At 29.2% G+C, this 27,733-nt stretch overlaps 1 protein-coding gene across 14 annotated transcripts in view; it reads right to left on the bottom strand.

Moving 5' to 3' along the window:
* Nucleotides 1–12,360: 12,360 nt before the first annotated feature.
* The window catches only part of LOC119601628 (sodium/calcium exchanger 3), a 176,831-nt gene continuing 161,458 nt past the window's right edge, over nucleotides 12,361–27,733 (bottom strand). For 5 of the 14 annotated variants that reach the window (XM_037952673.1, XM_037952675.1, XM_037952672.1 and 2 more), the window contains 2 exons: nucleotides 18,859–18,957; nucleotides 12,361–12,545 (listed from right to left, as the gene is read on the bottom strand). In XM_037952673.1, the coding sequence (XP_037808601.1) occupies nucleotides 12,376–12,545; nucleotides 18,859–18,957 (269 nt within the window). In that variant the 3' untranslated portion in view covers nucleotides 12,361–12,375. Of the gene's footprint in view, nucleotides 12,561–18,855; nucleotides 18,958–21,987; nucleotides 22,080–22,753; nucleotides 22,763–27,102; nucleotides 27,154–27,733 lie in introns of those variants that run through there. The other 9 variants (XM_037952679.1, XM_037952682.1, XM_037952681.1 and 6 more) reach the window with 7 other exon arrangements.

The following is a 27,733-nucleotide window of genomic DNA, read 5'->3' as shown; positions in this document are numbered from 1 at the left end:
GAAATTAAAATGGAGACACCACATAGAGGATAGGATCAACAAGGCACATCGGTGCTGGGCGATATGTAGGAGAACCATAGGCATGAAATGGGGTCTTAGTCCTACTATGACAAATTGGCTTTATAAAAGTGTAATTAGACCAATTCTAGCTTATGCTTCAATAATCTGGTGGACTGCTTTGGACAAAAAGTGTAATATCAAACTACTACAGGGAGTTCAGCGTACATGCTGCTTGGGTATAAGTGGTGCCATGTGTACTACTTCAACCAAGGCTCTGGAAACGTTGCTAGATGTTCCACCCATTGAAACATATATAAGATATGAGGCGGCGCTTACAGCCGAACGGCTCTTTACTTTAGGCGAACTGGCCAAAAACGGTTATAGGACACGTCATCAATGTATACTGGACACATTGGAAGGTTATACACATTCATCGGACGTGCCTGATCGCATACCAGACACTGAATATGTCGGAAACTTTGAAACGCTAATCCCAGATAGAATGTCTTGGTCAAGCGGAACATTAGAGCAAATACCAGTAGGAATCCGTTGCTACACGGATGGCTCTAAATTAGGGGACAAAGTGGGTCTGGGGTTCTATATTGAAGACCCAGAAACAGAAATATACCACCGTTTACCTAATCATAACACAAGCTTCCAGGCAGAAGTACGAGCAATAACGGAATGTGTAAATTGGATTAGAATAAATATGGCGCCCACAGGGCTTAATATATTTACCGACAGCCAGAAGGCAATTTGTGCGATATCAGGTGATAGAATTAAATCTAAGACCGTATTGGATTGTAAGAAAGCTTTAACTGAATACTCTCCCAGAGGTAAGGTTCACATCATATGGGTACCAGGCCACTCGGGAGTAATCGGCAACGAAAGGGCGAATGTAATAGCTTTAAAGGGAAGGGAGCTCGATGTAGTTAACCTGACAAACGCAAAACCATTCGACGCAACAAAAGCTGAATTAAAAATATGGATGAGAGAATCCCATAAGGCCTCTTGGAATAATGAAACGGTGGGTAGAACCACAAAGATTCTATGGGGTGACCCTGATGAGAGCAAGACGAGAAATCTTCTCAAAATGAGCAAGTCTGAGGTTAGTATGATGGTACGTATTCTAAGTGGACACACAGGATTACGAGCACATCTATACAAAATTGGACGTGCGAATTCAGACGAATGTAGAGCATGTGGAGAGGACAGTGAAACTCTGGAGCACTTTCTTTGCCATTGTCAGGCATTCGTCGAAGTTAGATCCAAGTATCTTGGAAGTGATGTTATTCCGGAAATAACATTCTTAACCAACACCGATTGGAAGATTCTTAGGAATTACGTCCAGGAAACTGAGTTTCTGAACATTCAGTAAACAATTTTTTTTTTTTTCTTGAATTGGAGCGCACAACAGGCCCGATAGTGGCCTAGGTGTATTTCTTCGGATTTGATGTAGTATACATCCTCCTATCAACCTAACCTAACCTAACCTAACCTAACCTAACCTAACCTAACTAACTAACTAACTAACTACTAACTAACTAACTAACTAACTAACTAACTAACTAACTAACTAACTAACTACTAACTAACTACTAACTAACTAACTAACTAACTAACTAACTAACTAACTAACTAACTAACTAACTAACTAACTAACTAACTAACTAACTAACTAACTAACTAACTAACTAACTAACTAACTAACTAACTAACTAACTAACTAACTAACTAACTAACTAACTAACTAACTAACTAACTAACTAACTAACTACTAACTACTAACTAACTAACTAACTAACTAACTAACTAACTAACTAACTAACTAACTAACTAACTAACTAACTAACTAACTAACTAACTAACTAACTAACTAACTAACTAACTAACTAACTAACTAACTAACTAACTAACTAACTAACTAACTAACTAACTAACTAACTAACTAACTACTAACTAACTAACTAACTAACTAACTAACTAACTAACTACTAACTAACTAACTAACTAACTAACTAACTAACTAACTAACTAACTAACTAACTAACTAACTAACTAACTAACTAACTAACTAACTAACTAACTAACTAACTAACTAACTAACTAACTAACTAACTAACTAACTACTAACTAACTAACTAACTAACTAACTAACTAACTAACTAACTACTAACTAACTAACTAACTAACTAACTAACTAACTAACTAACTAACTAACTACTAACTAACTAACTAACTAACTAACTAACTAACTAACTAACTAACTAACTAACTAACTAACTAACTAACTAACTAACTAACTAACTAACTAACTAACTAACTAACTAACTAACTAACTAACTAACTAACTAACTAACTAACTAACTACTAACTAACTAACTAACTAACTAACTAACTAACTAACTAACTAACTAACTAACTAACTAACTAACTAACTAACTAACTAACTACTAACTAACTAACTAACTACTAACTAACTAACTAACTACTAACTAACTAACTAACTACTAACTAACTAACTAACTAACTACTAACTAACTAACTAACTAACTAACTACTAACTAACTAACTAACTAACTAACTAACTAACTAACTAACTCACTAACTAACTAACTAACTTCATATTTTACGAATTCTTCAAACGAGGTAAAAAAAAAAACTACTTGTATCCTTCGTCACCGAAAACTGTAATGAACCCGAACTTTCGTTAGGACGCTAATAATGCATTCTGTAATGATAACCAAATAATTTAAACCTGAAATATCAAATTTCAATATAACGTTTTTTTTTTCATTTGGAACCTTTAAATTTCTGCTAAAGTTACATTAAATTAAACATTTAAATAAATTTTCTTTCAAATATTAAAATGTTTAAAATCTCAGTACATTAAAAACAAAATGAAATTTTAACTCAAATTTCCTTAAACGTAAAATAAAAAATAATTTTCTTAATATTGTGTAATTCTAGTAAATAAAACATTAATTTTGATATTTTATGGTAAATGTGCGGTGAAATGGCAAAAACACATGTTACAATGAAAAATTCTTATTTTACATGAAACATGAAGCAAAATTTTCAAATAAATGTGTAATCAGTGTTGTTGTAGTTGTTGTTTTTATTGGCATTGTGTCATTGTAGTGGAAGTACTCGTAATTACCCAAAAGTTTTACAAAACGACAATGACTTGTTTTATTGTAGGCTTTTCTCATGCTAAGAGGAACGCAATCGTTTCGTAAGGATGACTAGAGAGAAGTTACATTGACCTTCTTCTTCCTGTACTATAGTTTTTTAAATCACCAACAGTAATCTGTTATACGATCAATTGCTCATTTTTAATCGATTTATACTAGTTGTGAAATCATTAGATCCTGACAGCCATTCATAACTGCAGGGTTTAAACACAAACATCTATAGAGATGATTTAAGACAATGTCATGTTGTTTATACTGTTAATTGTTTGTATGTGGTGGTGTAGAATATGACACTTGATGACACTCTCTCCGATATACTCTACTACTCCCTGATACATACTACTTCCTATCTTTCCCAGTGTTTTATAAACACTACTAAGCACACACAATTAAACAGGTCTGGGCCATTTTACAGACTCAATAGTTTAACTATCTAACAGTTGTTCTTAGTATTAGTGCTGTTAAAGTATTGAGTAGTGGGTATCGAGTATCGAGTATTTGCCCTATTTTTTGGGTACTCAATACTAAAAAGTAGTTACTCAATACTTTCAGACTTGTATATGGATTTAACTTATTTAAATTTAACGGCTATGATGTGAAAAAATACAGCTCTAAAATCTAATATAGACCATATCATTATTAGAAATCCAACTCTTAGCAATATCAAATCAATGTAAAAATAATTTAAACACTGCAATAATAGTTAAAAAGTTAAAAAATATTTATCGACGCTATCTAAAAAAATAAAATGTCTCAAAAGAGGTGTGATGTCTGGTCTAACTTTACTTAAAAAAAGGAAAAATTCCTCGTTATTAATTTAAAATAAAACCGTTAAAAGTATCGAGTAGTATTGAGTACCCAAACGAAAAGTATTGAGTAGTATTGAGTAATCAAAAGTAGTAGAATATTACAGCACTACTTAGTATGCAAGTATTAAGATGGCGCCTAAAAATATGCTAAATCAAATATGTGAAAAGAAGAAGTCTTTTGGTTTTCGCATTTCCTCTAACACCACAACAATAATCAATAATATTGACTTCTAATTTTATTTTTGATCTTTAGTAGAAAGGTCCTTCCTAATAAGTACATAAAGTGTAAGCGAGCGTCTCTATAAAAGTGTGAGTTATTTGGTTTTATTCTTGTTATTATTGACATGTTGTATGGACACTTAGTTTTCGTTCTAATGACACAACGTTATTGTATAATCATTATTATAAAGATGAGAGGTTATTTAATGCTTAATGTCTGCTGATTAAAAGAATACGTTCAAATACATATACATCACACACATACCGACAAACTTTATATGTTTCCAATAGTTTAACAAGGAATCAAGGTAGGAATCAACACTTTATTGTTTTCAAATTTATATACGTAATAACGGATATTTTGTAATGCAGAAAGAAAGTCAATGGTCACATAATTGTCTATAAGTAATCTAGAGAATAAACAGTTCAAAACTATTTCCTTATAAAATGGTTATACATTCAATTAGAACTAATCATAACTTTTGTTAAAATAACTTTGTAGCTCCATAGACAGGGCTAAGCTGAAATGATAAGGCCCAATAAGATTTGTAGGGTTATGTTTACACACATTATATAGCCTCTACATATGGGCAATTCCATACGACTGTGACGTTCGTACGCCTTCAGAGTGGTATCGATTTGGTAAAAATAGGAGTACTTGGAAAACAATTTTGTCATTCTGCTCCATTCAGAAAATACTATATTTGCAAAAGGAATCATACCATTCGGAAACTTGTTTTCCAAAATATGGATTAAAATATGACGATATCATACGTGACGAAAAACGGAAGAGTTTTTAAAGTACATGTAAATATTTATGAAAATCTGTGAATTCTGTAGGCGTATCTTTTTTGTTTTAATTTCTTACCCTATGGGACATATTTATCATTTGTAATCCATAATTTTTAAATAAAAAAAAATTTATATAATTTTATAATGAACATTTTTGAATATCGTAGGTGACACATCGTGTCAGATTTTTCTACTGAATTTTTTTTAGGTTATAAAATATATATTTTGAAATATATGCACACACACATCTCAACAAATAAAAAGGAGTAGGAAAGTGCAGTCGGACATGGCCGATCTATATACATGTTTAAGCAATTTATAGATAAAAATAAAAAACAGAAGTTATGTGGCAACTGGGGTCAAATATGGACCGATCCTCATAATTTTTGGGTGGGATTTTTATTCATATAAAACTTATTTGTGCCAAATTTTATTATAATACTAGTGATTATAAGTGAGTTACGGACGTTTAAGTGTTTTTCTGAAACTATGAAAATCGGCATAATGGTTTAGGCTTATATACATTTTAGATCTGCCGATTTTGGAAGGAATAGTATTATAATTTACAGATTTATGAGCTAAAAAGTGATATTTGCGAGTCCGTTTGTATGGGGGCGAGGTGTAAAAATAGACCGATTTCCAAAATTTTTAATTGTCTTCGTCTTTGGTGCTACACAAGATCATATACCAAATTTTGTTAAATTATCTTCAACAATGCAAAAGTTATAGGCGTTTTATTTGTTCGGTCGTGGTTTACCTTTTCATGGAATTGCCCATATACATATTCATATACATATGGTATATATTTTTCTTTCTTCAAAATCGTCTTCATGTACAGATATATAAACATTATTAACAGTATAATATTTCCAGGGATTAAAGTGGAAACCTATTAAAAAGACTTAATTGTTTTCTTAAGTCTATGATTTTTTACGTTAATAAGCGTTGTGCTTTCTCAAGTCAGAAGTTAGGAGCTTATGTGTTTAATTAATAGTAATTATGTTTAGGTAGAGTGAAAACATGACACTTGATTGTTCAATTGAAATACTTTTATTTAGTAAATGCTTTAGTTTAAAGTTTTTCATAACTTTTTCGTAATTATACTTGCAGGTTTATATAAAGCCTACATCTTTATTATGGGGGAAAACAATAGACTACAGACTAACTATAGACTAGACTATAGACTAGACTATAGACTAGACTATAGACTAGACTATAGACTAGACTATAGACTAGACTATAGACTAGACTATAGACTAGACTATAGACTAGACTATAGACTAGACTATAGACTAGACTATAGACTAGACTATAGACTAGACTATAGACTAGACTATAGACTAGACTATAGACTAGACTATAGACTAGACTATAGACTAGACTATAGACTAGACTATAGACTAGACTATAGACTAGACTATAGACTAGACTATAGACTAGACTATAGACTAGACTATAGACTAGACTATAGACTAGACTATAGACTAGACTATAGACTAGACTATAGACTAGACTATAGACTAGACTATAGACTAGACTATAGACTAGACTATAGACTAGACTATAGACTAGACTATAGACTAGACTATAGACTAGACTATAGACTAGACTATAGACTAGACTATAGACTAGACTATAGACTAGACTATAGACTAGACTATAGACTAGACTATAGACTAGACTATAGACTAGACTATAGACTAGACTATAGACTAGACTATAGACTAGACTATAGACTAGACTATAGACTAGACTATAGACTAGACTATAGACTAGACTATAGACTAGACTATAGACTAGACTATAGACTAGACTATAGACTAGACTATAGACTAGACTATAGACTAGACTATAGACTAGACTATAGACTAGACTATAGACTAGACTATAGACTAGACTATAGACTAGACTATAGACTAGACTATAGACTAGACTATAGACTAGACTATAGACTAGACTATAGACTAGACTATAGACTAGACTATAGACTAGACTATAGACTAGACTATAGACTAGACTATAGACTAGACTATAGACTAGACTATAGACTAGACTATAGACTAGACTATAGACTAGACTATAGACTAGACTATAGACTAGACTATAGACTAGACTATAGACTAGACTATAGACTAGACTATAGACTAGACTATAGACTAGACTATAGACTAGACTATAGACTAGACTATAGACTAGACTATAGACTAGACTAGACTAGACTATAGACTAGACTATAGACTAGACTATAGACTAGACTATAGACTAGACTATAGACTAGACTATAGACTAGACTATAGACTAGACTATAGACTAGACTATAGACTAGACTATAGACTAGACTATAGACTAGACTATAGACTAGACTATAGACTAGACTATAGACTAGACTATAGACTAGACTATAGACTAGACTATAGACTAGACTATAGACTAGACTATAGACTAGACTATAGACTAGACTATAGACTAGACTATAGACTAGACTATAGACTAGACTATAGACTAGACTATAGACTAGACTATAGACTAGACTATAGACTAGACTATAGACTAGACTATAGACTAGACTATAGACTAGACTATAGACTAGACTATAGACTAGACTATAGACTAGACTATAGACTAGACTATAGACTAGACTATAGACTAGACTATAGACTAGACTATAGACTAGACTATAGACTAGACTATAGACTAGACTATAGACTAGACTATAGACTAGACTATAGACTAGACTATAGACTAGACTATAGACTAGACTATAGACTAGACTATAGACTAGACTATAGACTAGACTATAGACTAGACTATAGACTAGACTATAGACTAGACTATAGACTAGACTATAGACTAGACTATAGACTAGACTATAGACTATAGACTAGACTATAGACTAGACTATAGACTAGACTATAGACTAGACTATAGACTAGACTATAGACTAGACTATAGACTAGACTATAGACTAGACTATAGACTAGACTATAGACTAGAGTACATCTTAGACTATAGACTGGATTACAGTCCAAACATTACAGTACAGTTCAAACTATGAACTACAGTACACAGCAGTAATAAGCTTTTGAAGTATTACCAGAAAAATTACGAAGAATACCTTTAGATTTATTTTTCGTTAAATCTTCATTGAAATAAGTTTTAAAAATAGAGGAGAAAGCACCAACTCTATAATAACCAAAAAAGTTTTTTTTTTTTTTTTTTGGAAATTGGCATGAGCCATATATAAATGCATGACTGAACTGCAATCTTCTTTAGCCAAAATTTAAATTTAATGACTTAATATCATTAAATAAAACTTAAAAAGAGTAGAAACGCATTAGCTAAAGTAAGTTTTTTTATACGTTCAATTAAATTTGAAATAAAATAAAGTTTTTGTTTTGTGAAAAAGAAAACTTTTCTTTTTAGTACACTATTTTTGCATTAACACTTTCCCCTCAGTATAGTAGTTTACTAGTTGTTATTGTTGCTGTTTAGGATTTTTGTTGTACATATTGTTGTTTTGTTTTCCCAGAGAAAATAAAAGTGTTTTGTATTTAACCAACTGTGTTTTAGCACAAAAGCAGTTGAGTGTTTTCGTTTTTTTTTGCGTAAGCATTTATTTTTAATTTTCCTTTTGTTGCAAAACTTCTCTTTTACTCTTTATCCTTTGCTAATTGAGTACAGTGTTGCTTAAAGTAAAAGTAAGCAATAATGAGTATTTTTATTAAAATTATTTGGATTTTTTCTTTAGTATGTTGTTTACGTCAGATATTAGTTTCTGATGATAACTGATGGAATTTGTAAATATTGAACTTGAGCACCCTATGATCTGAAATCAAAGTTTTAAATCCAAGACAAGGTTTTTTCAATAGTAGTTGTAGATTATATGTATGGACATTTTCCAACATTAACAATTTCATTATTCATGTTTATTTTTATCTGTAGCATTAAGTCCCTTGTGAATTTGCAACATACCAAGATGTATACCAACCCACTGTGTAGACAAAACTTAATTACTATGTTTGAAATTTTTTAAAGATTTTTTTGTGTAATTTATTTTCCCCGTAGTCTATTCAATTACTATGGAAATTGTGTGGTTTGAATATAAACTTCTACATTTAAAAAAGTTGTCAGACTATAAAACCGATTATGTTTTTAGTAAAAATATTAGAGTGGTTCCCATATAGTTTACTGTGTTAGACTTGTTTTAAAGAAAATTATATAGAATTATAACAATAAACATAATAAAATGTTAACATAAGATTACAAATATGAAATCGATATATAACTTTAAGTTGAGATATGTGTATTTATTTGAAATTCCCGGTACTTTTTATACCACAATGGACCACTCTAATAACTACACTCATGTACATAAATGTTGTATGTATAACTTTGTTGTTTTGTTGCCTTTCTGTATAAAGTTGTTGCTGTTGTGCTTTTTGTGTATTACTTCAAATAAAATACTTAATAATGACAAAAAGCTTGAATGAAAAAGAAAAAAAAAAACAACATTTTTGCAATTTTTCTATGTCGTTTTATATACACGGACTTTTTTTCTTAGTTCGTATGACTCTTTGAAATTTAGCATCTTTTTTGTATGGTTGTGTTTTTTTGTTGCTTTTTCTGCATCTAAAAGTACCTCATCCGTTTAATTAACTTTTAACTTTTATGCTCTTCATACTTAACACTGGCAAGTATTTGAATGGTGTTTGTTTTTGTTCGTGGTGTGTGTCGTTACTTTTTATTTAAAATGGAATAATTACTTGACACAAAATTCCTTAGTTTGTTTGTTATTCAGAAATTAGGAAAAAGTTTAAAATGTTACTAAATTGTATGTTGTACATATATAGAGATCACATGATCTCTATATATACTTTTGACGTTTCCCTGGTACTACTCCAAAATTTCTATAATTTGTTATTTTTAAAATTTTTAATGTTACCCGATGGTTTTTTTTTCTATTAACAAAGTTTAAAAAGTTTTAGAGAACTGTAACTGTAACTTTTGCTTTTTGTTGCAGTTACTGCTAATGACAGAATAAAATGTCATTAGTTTTAAAAATCCATCAACTTCAATCATAATATTTACATGAGTCAAGGAGTATAATTGATATTGAATTGAAATGATGAATATATCTATTATACGACATGTTGTAAATAATTAAAGGACGAAATTAACATTTGGTTTATTTATCAGGTATTATTACCCAGTCTATAGCCAGAACTAAATTGAGACACAAGTCTAGTCAATAGTTTGCACTATGGTCTAGCCTATATGAAGTATTACTTTGTATATGGTTTACATTATTACATAAGTTATATTCCAGATTATTATTTAGTCTACAGACTGACTATAGTCTACTCTACATTATAGGCCATATTCTGAACTATAGTCTAGACTTTAGTCTAGCCCGTAGTCTTGATTATAGCCTAGTCTATAGTCTGTCTATTCCATAGTCTGGACTATTCTATAATATGGACTATAGTATATTCTATAATGTGGACTATAGTATATTCTATAATGTGGACTATAGTCTATTATATAGCCTGGACTATAGTCTTTTCTATAGTCTGGACTATAGTCTATTCTATAGTCTGGACTAAAGTCTAATCTATAGTCTGAACTAGAGTATATTCTATAGTCTGGACTAGAATCTATTCTATATTCTATTCTGTAGTCTGGACTATAGTCTATTCTATAGTCTGAACAAGAGTCTATTCTATAGTCTGGACTAGAGTCTATTCTATAGTCTTCTGTAGAATATAGTCTATTCTATAGTCTGAACTAGAGTCTATTCTATAGTCTGGACTAGAGTCTATTCTATAGTCTGGACTATAGTCTATTCTATAGTCTGGACTAGAGTCTATTCTATAGTCTGGACTATAGTCTATTCTATAGTCTGGACTATAGTCTATTCTACAGTCTGGACTATAGTCTATTCCATAGTCTATTCTATAGTCTGGACTATAGTCTATTCTATAGTCTGGACTATAGTCTATTCTATAGTCTGGACTATAGTCTATTCTATAGTCTGGACTATAGTCTATTCTATAGTCTGGACTATAGTTTATTCTATAGTCTGGACTATAGTCTATTCTATAGTCTGGACTATAGTTTATTCTATAATCTAGACTATAGTCTTTTTATGGTCTGGACTAGAGTCAATTCTGTAGTCTTGGACCATAGTCTATTTTATAGTACGAACTATATTCTATTCAATAGTATGGGTTATAGTCTATTCTATAGTCTTGGTCTATAGTCTGGACTATAGGCTATTCCATAGACTTTCTAAAGCCTGAACTATAGTCTCTTCTATAGACTGGTATAAAGTCTATTTTGCAGACTGGCCTTTAGTCTATTTTATAGTTTGGAAAATAATATTGATTTTAGTCTAGTCTATAGTCTGGACTATAGTCTAGTCTATAATGTGGGTCTAGTCTATAATTTGGATTATAGTATAGTTTATGATCTAGGCTATAGGCTACTCTTCCTCTATACTTTAATCTGGACTGTATAAAACTGGTCTAAAGCCAAATCAATCTCTTTTCAAGTCCAAAGCTTTAGCTTTAGTCTGGTCTGTAGACTACACTAATAGGGCTACTCTCTAGTCTATTGTCTAGATTATTGTCTAGACAAGTTCATAGCCTGGTCTTAAGCTTAGACTATGAACTAGAATATAGACTGGACTATTGTCTAGTCTGACCTATAGTTTATTTTAAACTCTGGATTTTATTATTTAGTTTGGACTATAGTCTAGTCTATAGTGAAATCTTTATTCTGTACAAATATAAAATCTATATTTTAGAACATTGAACTATTGATTATTATATAGTCAAGTCCGTAGACTGGTCTTTAGTCTGAACTGCAGACTAAAACTTAAATCTAATAGCAAATGGCCTTATTTATAAAGTAGCTTGTTGTGGGGACTTTTATACAAATAGTCTATAGTCTGCGATATTGTAAAGTCAAAAAAACTGAACTAAATTCGAGACAATAATTCAGAATATTATCTAGCCTATAGCCTAGATTATTATCTTGTGAAGTCCATAGTCTATTATTTAGTTTGTTTTATAAACTAGGATACAGTCGGTCTATTTTCTAGTATATAGTCAGGATTTTTATCTAGTAAAGTTTAAAGTGTGGTCATTAGTCTGAACAAAAAGTTAATTCATATTCAAGGTTAAAGAATAATTTTGATAATTTCTTTTAAATATTTTTATTGTTTCTATAGCTGAAAGTCGTAGACAGTTAAAATAAAAAAAGTGTTTGAACTGTGGCACAAATTGTTTACAAACAATTTAAATATTCCTAAATCTTAAACTAAGTTTAATGAGTATTAAAAATACATTAAAAAAATATGTTCACTTTAAAAACAAAATAATGTTAAAAACACTCACCTTAAATTCTTTACTTTCTTTAATACGCAATTGTGCGCGTACAATATCACCATTTTTGGGACGTCCCAGTAGAGCCATTTTGTCTTCTTCCGTTAATTCCTCGGGTGCTTTATTTTCAGCCTCCTGGATAAGTCCTGCCAATTCATCGTCTATTTGTTTTGTTTTGGTTTTGTAGAGGGTAGAGAAGTGTTTGTATGTGATTTAATAAAAAATTTCGAAATGAAGTAAAACAATACAATTAACACAAAATTGTCTTATTGTTTAATAAATTGTTTCAAATTTCATTAAACTAAAGTTAAAAATAGTAAGAAAATTCCGACAATATTAAAGAAAATTTACAACCCAAAGAAATAAAAAATAAAACTAAAAATTAAATAAATAATATTAATGAAAAATAAAAGTTATACACAAGTAAAGCAAACACAAAAAATTATACATATAAATAAATATATACAAGGAATATAAAGCACACATACATACATAAATAAATAAGTAAATAAATAATATATACAACATATAAAAGCAAACAAAAACAACAACAACATAAATTTCATATTTATATACAAAGACAGGCAAAATAAAGAATATGCAAGCGAATTAAAAAATATGCAAAAATATGGCAACAACACAAAAAGAAAATAAGAGTAGAACAGGTATTGCTGTTCTAGGCTCCTTGCTAAACAAAATACAAAAACTGTTAACAATTGAGTTCTTGTTGTTGTTTTGCTTTTGTTGACATTTTTAATACACAAACACTGAGAGAACAACAAGGTACTCAATTTTAAATAGTTTTCTCAGATTATATTTGCTAACAGCTTACAGAGGAGTAAGATTTGAAGCTTAAGCAGCTTTAGGTTATAATTTTTTACAGTGTATTTTCAATTATTAAAAGTTCAGTTAGTTTCTTTTAGATTTTTTATATTCGTTTGTTATTTATTGCTAGAAAATTTAAATGTCCAAACTCGCGACTAAAATATAAATGGTTTTTCTAGTTTTATTTTCAAATATTTTTCATTTATTTGTTTATGCATCCATAGATTTTTATGCGACATGTGAATTTATAAACAAAAATTTATAGAGTTTAGTTTTTAATTTAAATATTGAAGATATTAAATTTATAGGTTTTGCTAGATAAAAGAAATAGGTAACATATTATATTTATTGAAACATTTGAATTTATGTTCCATTATATTTTTTTTTTATAGAAAACTTTGGATAAAATTCTAATTTGGTTTATGAGTAAACAACATTGCGTATGATAAACATATCTTGTTCACATGAATTAAATATAAATCATTCGCCACCAAGAAAAACAAAAACTAACAAATTTTTATAATTTAAACATTTACAATTATATAATTTTATGCCACATTTCTCATTTTTTTAGATGAATTATAGCCTAGTTGTTAGCCTGGGTTACAGTCTAGTTTATAGCCTAGAGTATAGTCTAGTCTATAGCTTGGACAATAGTCTAATATAAATATGTACAAATGTATATTCAGGACTATAGTATTGTCAATAGTCTGGTTTATAGTACAGTATATAAATATTTTAAATTGTGGTATAGGCGGTTGTCACAAAATCCAATAATTGTCGGAATTGAATTTGAAAGTTTCAAAAAATATAGTATATAGTCTTGACTATAGCCTATTTTAGGTTATAGTTTATTGTCTAGTCCATAGTCAGGACTATAGTCATGTCCTAAAGAGATACAGTCTAGTTTATAGTCTGGATGATAGTATTGTCTATAACCTGACAATACTCTTAATAGTCTATAATGTGGACTATAGTCAAGTCTATATAGTCTATTGTCGGACTATAGTATAGTCTATATTCTGTATAGTCTATTATCGGACTATAGTATAGTCTATATTCTGGATTATAGTATAGTCTAATGTATATAGTCTTTACTATAGTATAGTCTATAACCTGGACTATATTCTGAATTATAGTCAAGTCTATAGTCTGGATTATAGTCAAGTCTATAGCCCGGACTATAGTTTAGTCCATAGTCTGGTCTATAGTCTGAACAATAGTCTAGACTATAGTCTGGACTGCCGTCTAGTCTGTATAGTTTGCCAATTATTATATTCTAGTCTATTATAATCAAGTTTTTAGTCTGGACTATAGTCCAGTGCATAGTCTAGACTAGTATCTAGCCTATAGTCTAGTCTAGTCTAGTCCAATCTAGTCTAGTCTAGTTTAGTCTAGTCTGGTCTAGTCTAGTCTAGTCTAGTCTAGCCTAGTCTAGTCTAGTCTAGTCTAGTCTCGTCTAGTCTAGTCTAGTCTAGTCTAGTCTAGTCTAGTCTAGTCTAGTCTAGTCTAGTCTAGTCTAGTCTAGTCTAGTCTAGTCTAGTCTAGTCTAATCTAATCTAGTATATAGTATAATCCAGTCTTGTCTATAGTCTAGTTTATAGTCTAGTCTATAGTCTAATCTATGGTCTAGTTAATAGTCTAGTGTACTAGTCTAGTCCAATAGTCTAGTCTATAGTCTAGTCTATAGTCTAGTCTATAGTCTAAGTCTATAGTCTAGTCTATAGTCTAGTCTATAGTCTAGTCTATAGTCTAGTCTATAGTCTAGTCTATAGTCTAGTCTATAGTCTAGTTCTATAGTCTAGTCTATAGTCTAGTCTATAGTCTAGTCTATAGTCCTAGTCTATAGTCTAGTCTATAGTCTAGTCTATAGTCTAGTCTATAGTCTAGTCTATAGTCTAGTCTATAGTCTAGTCTATAGTCTAGTCTATAGTCTAGTCTAGTCTAGTCTAGTCTATAGTCTAGTCTATAGTCTAGTCTATAGTCTAGTCTATAGTCTAGTCTATATCTAGTCTATAGTCTAGTCTATAGTCAGTCTATAGCTAGTCTATGTCTAGTCTATAGTCTAGTCTATAGTCTAGTCTATATTCTAGTCTATAGTCTAGTCTATAGTCTAGTCTATAGTCTAGTCTATAGTCTAGTCTATAGTCTAGTCTATAGTCTAGTCTATAGTCTAGTCTATAGTCTAGTCTATAGTCTAGTCTATAGTCTAGTCTATAGTCTAGTCTATAGTCTAGTCTATAGTCTAGTCTATAGTCTAGTCTATAGTCTAGTCTATAGTCTAGTCTATAGTCTAGTCTATAGTCTAGTCTATAGTCTAGTCTATAGTCTAGTCTATAGTCTAGTCTATAGTCTAGTCTATAGTCTAGTCTATAGTCTAGTCTATAGTCTAGTCTATAGTCTAGTCTATAGTCTAGTCTATAGTCTAGTCTATAGTCTAGTCTATAGTCTAGTCTATAGTCTATAGTCTAGTCTATAGTCTAGTCTATAGTCTAGTCTATAGTCTAGTCTATAGTCTAGTCTATAGTCTAGTCTATAGTCTAGTCTATAGTCTAGTCTATAGTCTAGTCTATAGTCTAGTCTATAGTCTAGTCTATAGTCTAGTCTATAGTCTAGTCTATAGTCTAGTCTATAGTCTAGTCTATAGTCTAGTCTATAGTCTAGTCTATAGTCTAGTCTATAGTCTAGTCTATAGTCTAGTCTATAGTCTAGTCTATAGTCTATAGTCTAGTCTATAGTCTAGTCTATAGTCTAGTCTATAGTCTAGTCTATAGTCTAGTCTATAGTCTAGTCTATAGTCTAGTCTATAGTCTAGTCTATAGTCTAGTCTATAGTCTAGTCTATAGTCTAGTCTATAGTCTAGTCTATAGTCTAGTCTATAGTCTAGTCTATAGTCTAGTCTATAGTCTAGTCTATAGTCTAGTCTATAGTCTAGTCTATAGTCTAGTCTATAGTCTAGTCTATAGTCTAGTCTATAGTCTAGTCTATAGTCTAGTCTATAGTCTAGTCTATAGTCTAGTCTATAGTCTAGTCTATAGTCTAGTCTATAGTCTAGTCTATAGTCTAGTCTATAGTCTAGTCTATAGTCTAGTCTATAGTCTAGTCTATAGTCTAGTCTATAGTCTAGTCTATAGTCTAGTCTATAGTCTAGTCTATAGTCTAGTCTATAGTCTAGTCTATAGTCTAGTCTATAGTCTAGTCTATAGTCTAGTCTATAGTCTAGTCTATAGTCTAGTCTATAGTCTAGTCTATAGTCTAGTCTATAGTCTAGTCTATAGTCTAGTCTATAGTCTAGTCTATAGTCTAGTCTATAGTCTAGTCTATAGTCTAGTCTATAGTCTAGTCTATAGTCTAGTCTATAGTCTAGTCTATAGTCTAGTCTATAGTCTAGTCTATAGTCTAGTCTATAGTCTAGTCTTATAGTCTAGTCTATAGTCTAGTCTATAGTCTAGTCTATAGTCTAGTCTATAGTCTAGTCTATAGTCTAGTCTATAGTCTAGTCTATAGTCTAGTCTATAGTCTAGTCTATAGTCTAGTCTATAGTCTAGTCTATAGTCTAGTCTATAGTCTAGTCTATAGTCTAGTCTATAGTCTAGTCTATAGTCTAGTCTATAGTCTAGTCTATAGTCTAGTCCTATAGTCTAGTCTATAGTCTAGTCTATAGTCTAGTCTATAGTCTAGTTAGTCTATAGTCTAGTCTATAGTCTAGTCTATAGTCTAGTCTATAGTCTAGTCTATAGTCTAGTCTAGTCTATAGTCTATAGTCTAGTCTAGTCTAGTCTATAGTCTAGTCTATAGTCTAGTCTAGTCTAGTCTATAGTCTAGTCTATAGTCTAGTCTATAGTCTAGTCTATAGTCTAGTCTATAGTCTAGTCTATAGTCTATAGTCTAGTCCATAGTCTAGTCTTTAGTCTAGTCTATACTCTAGTCTATAGTCTAGTCTACAGTCTAGTCTATAGTCTAGTTTATAGTAGGGACTATAACCTATTCTATAGTATAGTTCTATATTGTTCTATACTGTAGTCCTTAGTCTGGTTTTTGGTCTAGTTTATAATCTCGACTATATTCTGGCCCATTGTATTAGTTATGTACTAGTCTATAGTCTGGGCTATAGTCGAGTCTATATTCTGAACTAGGTTATAGTTAACAGTTTGGACTATAGTCTTTTCTACTGTCTGGACTTAAGTCTAGCCTATAGTTTAGACTATAGTCTAGTATGGACTATAATCTAGACTATAGTGTAGTTTATAGTCTGAATAGTTATGTAGTCTATTAAAGCGCTACATCAGTTCTCTAAACAACAAAGTGGAAAGATTCTCTTGCTAATGAAAGGCTATAAATTGTTTCTTTGGACCATCGCGAGTAAATTTATAACATTATATAATATGTAACCTTTCAATTTAAAAAATATTAACAATTTTAGTTTTGTTTAATACATTTCTATAATCAGATTTTCTAAATATTTATATTTATTTCGATTTATCTTAGTTTTAATATATTTTTCCATTCACGTCAAACTTTATATATTTATAAATTAAAAAAAGAAAAATCGGCGAAAATTGCTTTGACGATCACCAAATTGACATTAAACATTTATAATAAATTTTAATGATTTTTGTCACATAAACAAAACTATTTGATTTATTAAAATATTTACATTTTAATAAACAAATTATAAAGTAATAAAAACTATTTAACAAAAATTATATTTATAGATTGAAGGCATTATCTAAAATTCTATAAAATATATACAAATATTTATAATGAAAAAAAAACAACAAATTTTTAATACAATAAAAATGCTACATTCTACTTTCAAAAGGAAAAGGTTTTCAAAAATTAAAAAAGTTTCTTGCTGGTAGATTTTTATACAAACAGGAGATTTGGATTTTTTCTTTCTTTGGTGATTTTTGTATAAAACAAACTACTTAAAAAATTATTATACAAAACTAATATTTACTTACAAAATATTTGGTTTAATATTATTGAGTTTGGATAAAAAAAATTGTTATTATTTTTGTTATTGATTTAGATTTGATGATTTGATTTTTATTTAATATTCAAATTGTTGGCGTTGATTTGTTTTGTCATTTTGGATTTAAAGGCGCGCATTAGGACACATACACAGAGAGATTGAGTGTTACACACACATTTTTACAAAAATATGCCAAATGTGTTAAGTACAGATGTGACATTTTTTAAAAAATTATTTTTAATCGCATGTAGCAAGTTGTATGTTGACAGTTCATATTTGTGGCGTATTTTTTTTTTTCATATTTATTCATTGATGGTTTTTGTTGATGTATTTTTATTGACCATGACGAGAGTTGTTTTTTTTTGTTTGTTATTATTTATTTTGCATTTTAATACATTTTTGTACAATTCAATCACGTTTTGTACAGAGTTCAAATAATGAAAAGTTTACGTAGTTTATTTAATTTATTTGTTATTTTACAAAAGTTGTTGTTATTTGATTATTTCATTTCGTTTTGTTTTGAAAATAAATATATGAAAATAGTAACGTTAATTGTTGGTTATTATTACACATACATACATACACAAATAGAGTATTTTTTATTTATATAAAATATGTAAAAATAATAGTATAATTATAGGCATAAAGAGGCTTACAACCGTTGTTGGTGTTCATGAGAGTCAGAAAGTTTAGGAAGGAAAGGAATTCATATGTTTGTTTTGTATATATGATGAAGTTTCTGCAGTTGCTTTCTTTTGCTGGCATTAGAGTAATATTAAGTCTATTGTTTTTTTAGTTTTTGTTGTATTATGGCAATATTTAGTAGTAATAATATACTTGCAATTGTTTATATTTGTTTCTCAAGGAAATTTCAAAAGTAATAGTTACCATAATAGCAATTACATTGGTACTTGTAGTTATAATATTGTTTCAAATTATAGTTGTTATTGTTATGTTGGCAACATTTATTCTAAGTAAAAGTTTGCAAAAAAAGCTGTTTATTGTTAGGGTATATTTTTTAAAATGGTAAAAATAAGTTTTGTTTAATATTTCAAGGAGTAATTAATAGAGTTCGTCGAATGCAATTGTTTAACAATGATTAAAATAGTTATTATTGTTAATTGTAATTAATTGTTGGACTTGGAATAATATTCCAATATTTAAGGTCAAGAGATGTTCGAAGAAGGAAATTATAATTATAGTACAGTGGTATATTATTCACTTTATACACTAACCACCATTTTCTCAATGTCTTGTTATTTTTTATCGTAACGATATATTGACAGTTTTCATAAAAAAATTATTTTAACCGGCTGAATATCTACCGGTTAAACGATAACCGGAGATTGAGATTACGGGCCTTAGTGTAGGCATTGGAAAATACTTAAAGCTTACAGCGGACATCTTTGCTGTAATTGAAGCTTTTCCAATTACAATTACTTGTAATTGAAGTTTTGCCGGTTACAATTTCATGCAATGTACAATTGAGCAATATCCAATAACAATCAATCAATTACAATTACAAATAATCATTACACGATAATTGTTTGGGGATAGTAAAACTTGAACGATATCATTGAGAAGCCAATGCATCCATAGAGATTGAAAGTTTGAAGAGGTTTTCGAGTGGCTCATTTTTTAGGCATATGCTACTGGCTATGCCATTTTGATCATAGCCGAGAGCTACAGACCCATAAAATAAATTAAACCAGAAAATGTCAATATAGTTTTGGAAAATTTGGTTAACTGGATATGTTGATAAGGAGCCTGATGCGGCAGTTGCACGAACCAAATTGTGTTATATAAATAATGGGTATAAACAAAGCAGAACAATTTAAGAATTTTTGGCATTGATTTGTTAGCGCATATTGTTGCATATTTCACCTATATGAACATAATTTTGCATGATTTGATTTCAATAGCATTTAAGGATAAATGATACTGACGATTTTTAAATGATCAGATCTCAATTATATAAACTCCCCTTTAGAAAATGTCTTAAACATCCATAATTGACTTATGAAATATGAAATCCTCCACCAAATTTTATGAGGATCGCTTCATATTTAAGTCTAACTCCCATAAAAAACCTCATTTAACAAGTTGCTACCAATCGGAAGGTTCGTTTGTATGGGGGCTAGATGAGATAATGAACATATTTCAATCAATTACCATAGACTTCGTCAAAATATCTTGAAAATATCTGGCCTGTACCTTGAGCACAAGGTACATCGAACAGAAAGTGATTATGAGTCGATCGGCAAAATTTAAGCAGGATGTAGCACCATAGTGCTATATATAGTGCTATAGTATAATACCCGCCGTTCTATAGTGGTGTAGCTTAAAAAAAGGGAGAGAAAAAGGATTTTATTATGGACATTTCTGATTTATAAGAAGGAAACCTTTAACTCCTTTTGGAATACATTAATTTTAATAATTTCTCTTTAGGGAAGAATATTTTTTTTGGGAAATTAAAATAAAATTTGCCTGTTATAATAAATACCCAGCAAAAACTTTTATTACCATGTAAGGGGTTAAAATGTTAAAATTTACTTACGCAATAGCATTTTAAGTAATTATTTTAACACGGTGATTGGTGGCAAGTACTTACCACAAATGCTTACAAGTAATTAGAAAAATTAGTCGTTGTAAATCGCTTAAAAAAACGTATACACAGAGGGAAACAAATATACATGCCTGGTACCAAATTGACACCAAATTTTTTAATAACATCCGTTGTCAAGTATATACATACGTACAACAACAACATGTAATTTTGACCACGCAACGTTGTCAACATTGCAACAATTCGTTGTTGCAATCTAAATTTTATGCACATCCATTGTCTTAACAACGGATTTTGAGCTTACCACGTTTGTTAACTTTAAGACAACGGATGTGCATAAAATTTAGATTGCGACAAACGAATTGTTGCAATGTTGACAACGTTGCGTGGTCAAAATTACATGTTGTTGTGTGTATGTATATACTTGACAACGGATGTTATTAAAAAAATTTGTTTCCCTCCGTTGCGTGGTCAACATTATATGTTGTTGGTGTATGTATGTATATACTTGACAACGGATGTTATTGACAAATTTGGTGTCAATTTGGTACCAGGCGTGTATATTTGATTCCCTCTGTGTATAGCTTCTATAGCTTTACAGACAAGAGAACTAATGAATTTGAAAGTATTTATGTAACACATTATTGGTAATACCTTATTAGACTACTTCTATGTAATCTAGACGATATGTAGTAGTCATTGAAAAGTATGCTGTAATTTTTGCTGGGTATATATGTTTTGATTTCAATCCCTTGCAAAAGTTGAGGTTCTGCGCTAAGAGATGGTTGGCAATATTTCAAACAAAGTTCAAACTGTGTTTATTTTAACTTTTAGTCAATTGTCAGGAGTCCATTTAAGCTATGCAGTAATACTAGTAAAATTTCCAATAGAAACAATATTACAAATACAAGTAAAATATATTGTAAAAGCAGGCATTTAGTTTTAAAAGCTCAATAGCAGTATTTAACCAACAACTAGAGTTAAAGAATTTTCGTGGAAAAACTATTGAATATGAAGGAATTTGAAAACTGGGAAAATATGTATGTGTATAAAGCTAGAAGTTTTTAAAAAAATGTTCAATGTTTTCAGGAATATTGTATTTTATGATTAACGTAGTATTTTTTTTTTTATATATTAAGCGTTTTATTTTATGTTTAGCAGTTTATAGCCTTCAATCCGTAAGATGCAGATCGATTTATATTATTATGTGGCCGATATATGAAGTTCCTTTAGTCGTTTAAAACAACTTTATTTGAATGCATGTCATAGTGAGGCATTTTTCCAAGTATATATGTAGTTGTTGAAGTTGAATTTCTAGCACCGTTGCAATTTTTTTTTATATTTTTTTAAACGAATAATGCAAACACATTATAGGCAGTAGTTGTTAAATTAAGCTCGGAGTTTGCAGAATCCGAAAAGGTTCCAAGTTTTAATTTATTTTTTTTTTAATTTTAATAAATTTCAGTTTTAAAATTAAATTTTATTAAAAAAATTCAATTTTATTTAAATAGAATAGTCAATTTATATAGAATTAATTATAATCAAATTTTGTAAAATTTTCCACAAAAAAGGGAACTTTTTCAGTTTTTTTTTTTCATACAAAAAAGTTAAAATTTCTTTAAATATCATTTAAAAGGGTAACAATTAAAAAGAAAATTTGGCAAAAAAGCGCAAGGAATTTTGGTATTCTTTTGTTATTTTTTGGAATCCGTTTTGGAAAAAGTAAGTGTTTTAGTGCTTTTTTACAACAAAATTAAAAAATAGCTTTTAAAAACAAATAATTAAGAAAATTAACAAACAAACAAACGAACTAAAAAAAGTGTTAAAGTGAAAATTAAGAAAAAATGCAATTTAATTACTTAAAAAAACATAAATTATACAAATTTTAAAAAATATTAGTATTTAAAGTTTTATTTTTAAAAACTTAAGCTTTTTTATTTATTGGTAAGTGCGTTGCTTTTTTTTTTTGTTTTTGTGGTGAAACTCACTACGTTTGCCTGTGAAAAATTGCAAAAAAATAAATACACAAAATATTGATTAATTTTTTAATTGATTATTTAGCTTAATTAAATATCTACATACAAATACAAAGACATTGAAAGGATGTGTTTTTTTTTACATAAAAAAAAGAGTAAATAATTAGTGTAGTCAGTTACACATTGTGTTCAAAAAATATTTTTATACACAATATTTGGAAAGGAATATTTGAAAAAAAAAATAAAATAAATTAGTAACACAGTTTGAAATTAGTAGGATTAAAATTAGCGTAAAAAATTTAGTATATATATGAACAGAAATTAATAAAAGTAAGACGAGTAGGAGCGGAGATAAATAATAATTATATGAAGAGAGAGAGAGAGGGAAAAAGAGAGAGTTTTTAAAGCAGAAGACAACCTTGTTTAATGTATATTTATAGTTGATTTGCGTAGGTTCGTAGGACCATTTTAACAAATGAAATATTAACAAGTGAGAGTGTTACATTCGGCTGAGCCGAATCTCATATATTCACCATCAAATCGTATGCCTTAAAAGGAATGCTCCCCTATAAACATCAGGGTGATATTACTCTTTAAAATAACTAAAGAGGACCTCATATGAGAGATAGGGTTAATTATTTTTTACCATTTTTCATAAAATTTTCTACACCAGTTTTGGTTCATATAAAACATCTTTACATCGAATATCATTTCCCGACACTTTCCGCATGAAATTCGGTAGGAACATTTACTTTCCTATAAATATTTCTTATATACAATATCATAACTGTTCACGTATTTTTAAGTCAGCAATGATCGTTAAAGTAATTTTCTTATGGACCGATCCGCTTAAACTTTGATAGAGAGATTTTGGATTCATTGAAACTTATGTGTGTTGAATTTCATCGCTATACTAGTATTTTTAAAACAGATGTGCCCGTTAAAGCTGTCAAAGCTCCATTTGTATGGGGGCTATCAGAAAACGTGGACCGATATTGCCCATTTTCAATACCAAACAAACCTTAACTACAGCCTCTAGCTCGTTCCGTTCGGACTGACATGGCTACATCGTATTAAATTTAATAAGGACCCAGAATATATATATGCTTTTATGGGTCTATGATCAATATTTCGATGTGTTACAAACGGAATGACAAAATCAATATATCCCCCATCTGTTTTGATGGTGCGTATAAACATATGTTTAATTACTTTTTTCTCAGAAAAGCAAAATTATTAATTAGTTCTTCGATTTGTTTTTAATTAAAATGGTGCTTCGAATTTTTCACAATTAAATCATTTAATTGAGCAAATAAAATTTTTAAGATTGTCTTCTTCTCACAGGAAAACATATGATTTTATTTACAAATGTAAAGAATTTAATGAAGATTTTTTTTTTTTGGTAAACATCAATATGATTTTTTTTTTTGTTCTTTTTTTTGTGGGTCCAATTAAAAAAACAAAGTTTATTTTTCATAAACAATACGTAGACAACATTTAAATTCTAAGTATTTCAAAAAAATATATATATTGATATGTACTACACATAAAAAGGCCAATTAGATATACATATTTTGTAAATGTAGTGTAGAGTCCAGTTACCAAACAAAACAAAATTTAAGTAGAGAGGACAACACCATAAAAATACTTAATAGAGTTAAAATGTTACAAGAATAAGAATATATTGCGATTGCAGCAACAAACATTTTGTAACCACAATCGAGTTAAACATTAAGCTTGGTTGTTGCTATAAATATATTGTCTAATGTATATAAAGATAAATGAAGCAGTAGACGATACAACGAATTGCTATAAATAAAATTATTATTCTCTAATAATATTTGAATATGTATTAATAACACAGTGCTACAGTGGTAATAATTATTCTATATATCAACCAGGTATGGAAGATTTGAATTTTGAAATTAAAAGCACTAGATTGCTATGACTACCGGAGTACATAATCCATTTAGGTAATCCAAAAACTACTCGCCTGTAAACATTATGGGAATACATGATCCGTTTAGTAGTCCTATGTAAGGCAGGCATGGATCTTGTTTATTATTTTTGAAAACAACATAGTCCATAGCCTGCATTACATAGGTCCATGTTGCGGATCATGTACTCCCATAATTTCAGCAAAGGGACTAGTTTTGGTAATACTCCTAACCTAGAACATCACAATGTTAATGGAGTTTTTTCATATATTTGGATTAACTTTGGACCAGTCCTAATCCTTTGAGGAGTACTCTTTACACGCGTTTGCGGAGTAATTTCAATTTTTGCAGGGGAGTCTATGATCTTCACCATTGATATGTAAATATATTAATCTACTGACTTGTCTATATAGTATTTTATAACCTAGTCTATTGTCAGATTTATAGACTGGTTAATTGACATACAAATGTATGTATTTACTAGCCCATAGATTGGTCTATTGACTAATCAGTGAACTATAGACTTCTCCATTGACTATTGACTAATATATGGATTGACTAATCTAATCTAAGACTAGATAATTGACTATACTGCTGACTAGTCTATCAAATTAGTCTATTGACAAATCTATGAACTAGTTCATTGATTGATGTACTAGCCTATAGACATAATATATGAACTAGTCTATAAACATTTTTATTGACTAACCTTTGCAATAGTCTATAGACCAGGCATGGGGGGTAATGATTACACAAAGTAATTCACTACATGGTCAATTACAATTACTTGTAATGTGTAATTGAGAAATAACCAATTACAATTATTTGTAATTGTAATTGAAGTTTTTCTAATTACAATTACTTGTAATGTGTAATTGACCAATAACCAATTACAATTAATTGAAATTGAAGTTTTGCCAATTACAATTACTTGTAATTGCAATTGAAGTTTACTTGTAATTGTAATTTAGGTATTACTAATTACAAAATTACATGTAATTATAAGGAACAAAATTTACAATTACAAGTAATTGTAACTGGAAATTCTTCAATTACAATTAGAAGTAATTGTAATTGGCAAAACTTCAATTACAATTACAAGTAATTGCAATTGTTTATTGGTCAATTACACATTACAATTACAAATAATTGTAATTGGATATACTTCAATTACAATTACAAGAAATTGTAATTGGTGAATCTTCAATTACAATTACTTCAAATGTAATTGTTATATTGTTGTTATATTGTTGTAAACAAGTCATTTGTTATTTTGAATTTAGTTATATATCCCTGTTAATCGCAACTATCAAATGGTTAAAATTAACCATAATATGACTACTTTGTACTTCAAAACATATTATGATTGCAGGTGCGCAACTAATGCACTTTCTAATATTTTATAAACTAAGTATCCATTGAAATAATATGATACTTATTCATAATCTTTTATCAAAGGTTTATAGAACAAATTTTGTATGAAAATTTCAACATTTTTTCACCGTACAGTCTTTTGCATAGTCTAAGTCCCAATCTATGGACTAGACTATTCACTCGCCAGTTGCTTAGTTTTTTCGTTTTTTAGCCTATTGTATGGACCAGTCTATGGGCTAATTTACATTCAGAGAAAAAATATGGTTGGGCAGGGTTACAATAACTAAAATTTGTTTATTGCAACCATAATGTGATTAATTCAAAACATATTATGATTGCAGGTGCCAATATTTTCAATCTCGTCAATGTGGATTGAGTTATTATTAAGATCAAATTACGATTGATGAAATAATCATAGTATGATATTTCATGATACCAATAATAATCATAATATGTTTTGACTAGATTATGTTTACAATAACATATTTTTTCGCAGCGTGTCTGTAGAGCCTATTGAATAGTATAAATCCGAATCTATGGACTAGTCTTTGTATAGACTATTTAGTAGCACTGTATTATCTAGTTGTAGTTAAAAATTTTAAGCAATTTTAGTAAACTTTTAAAAAAATTAGTTCGATAAAGAAAAAAAATTTTAGAAAATTAAGTAAGAAATTAACTTAATAAAGAATTTAATTCTATTATTGTTTTTTAACATAAATATTTATAAATAATTGAGAAACAACCAACCAAGTAGTAGTAATAGTAAGTAAGTAAATTATGTATTATGTAAGTAAGAGAAACATTTAAACAAAAAACGCAAGAGGACAAATAGACGACACTGCATTAAACAAGTAATAAAATATAAATGTTTTTTTTAAGTTTGTAGAAGTTACAAAAATTAGACAGAATAATAGAAGAAGTATTTAAAACGAGTATTCACATAGTAATTAAATTCGTTTATATTGGAAAAAAACATTATTAGAAATTATTTTATTCGTTACAAATTTCTTTATTTAATAAAAAGAAAATATTTAATTGATGTTTACGTACCCAAAAATTTGTTAAAAAATACAAATGCATCCTTTTTATTAGATCTATTATCTGTTGAAGGATAAAAAAATAAACAAGGGGAATATTTTTGTTTTATGACTTTTTAAGGAATTTGATTTTTTTATCAGCTAAAAAGGGATTTAGTAAATTAAATTATAAAAAATGATGATGATGGTCTTAAGATTAAATGAGCTTTTTTTAGTTTTGTTATTTATCTTAGATTTATATGTGATTTAAAATATAAACTAAACAAAATTCAAAAGAAAAAAGTTATACTATTTTAAAACTACTTTTTGGGGAGGAGCTTTTGGCATGAATAAAATGAATATGGAAAATAAAATGACAGCTTAGAGCATAGGTTTGGATTTAGGGCGGTATTGGAAGATAACTGTTATTTCTCATAGTATATTCTTATTTATGAACACTGGAGTAGATGTAAATGTATAGATGAGCTAGAACTTTTTTGCTTTACAGAAAATTTTCGAAAAAATCTAAATTTTTCCTTTTAGAAAAAATTTGTTTTGGAAAAATTCACTCTTTATACAGAATTTAGAAAATATTATTTTTATAGAGAATACTCGAAAGATTTTTTTTAAGAAAAAATTATTTTTTTTTAGGAAATTTAAAAAAA

Source organism: Lucilia sericata, unplaced genomic scaffold (genome assembly GCF_015586225.1).
Source record: "Lucilia sericata isolate MDLA Ls3-8-SP2 unplaced genomic scaffold, ASM1558622v1 Contig000179F_arrow, whole genome shotgun sequence".
Lineage (NCBI taxonomy): Eukaryota > Metazoa > Arthropoda > Insecta > Diptera > Calliphoridae > Lucilia > Lucilia sericata.
The sequence above is the reverse complement of the archived record's forward strand: the minus strand, read 5'-3'. Positions and strand labels throughout refer to the sequence as shown.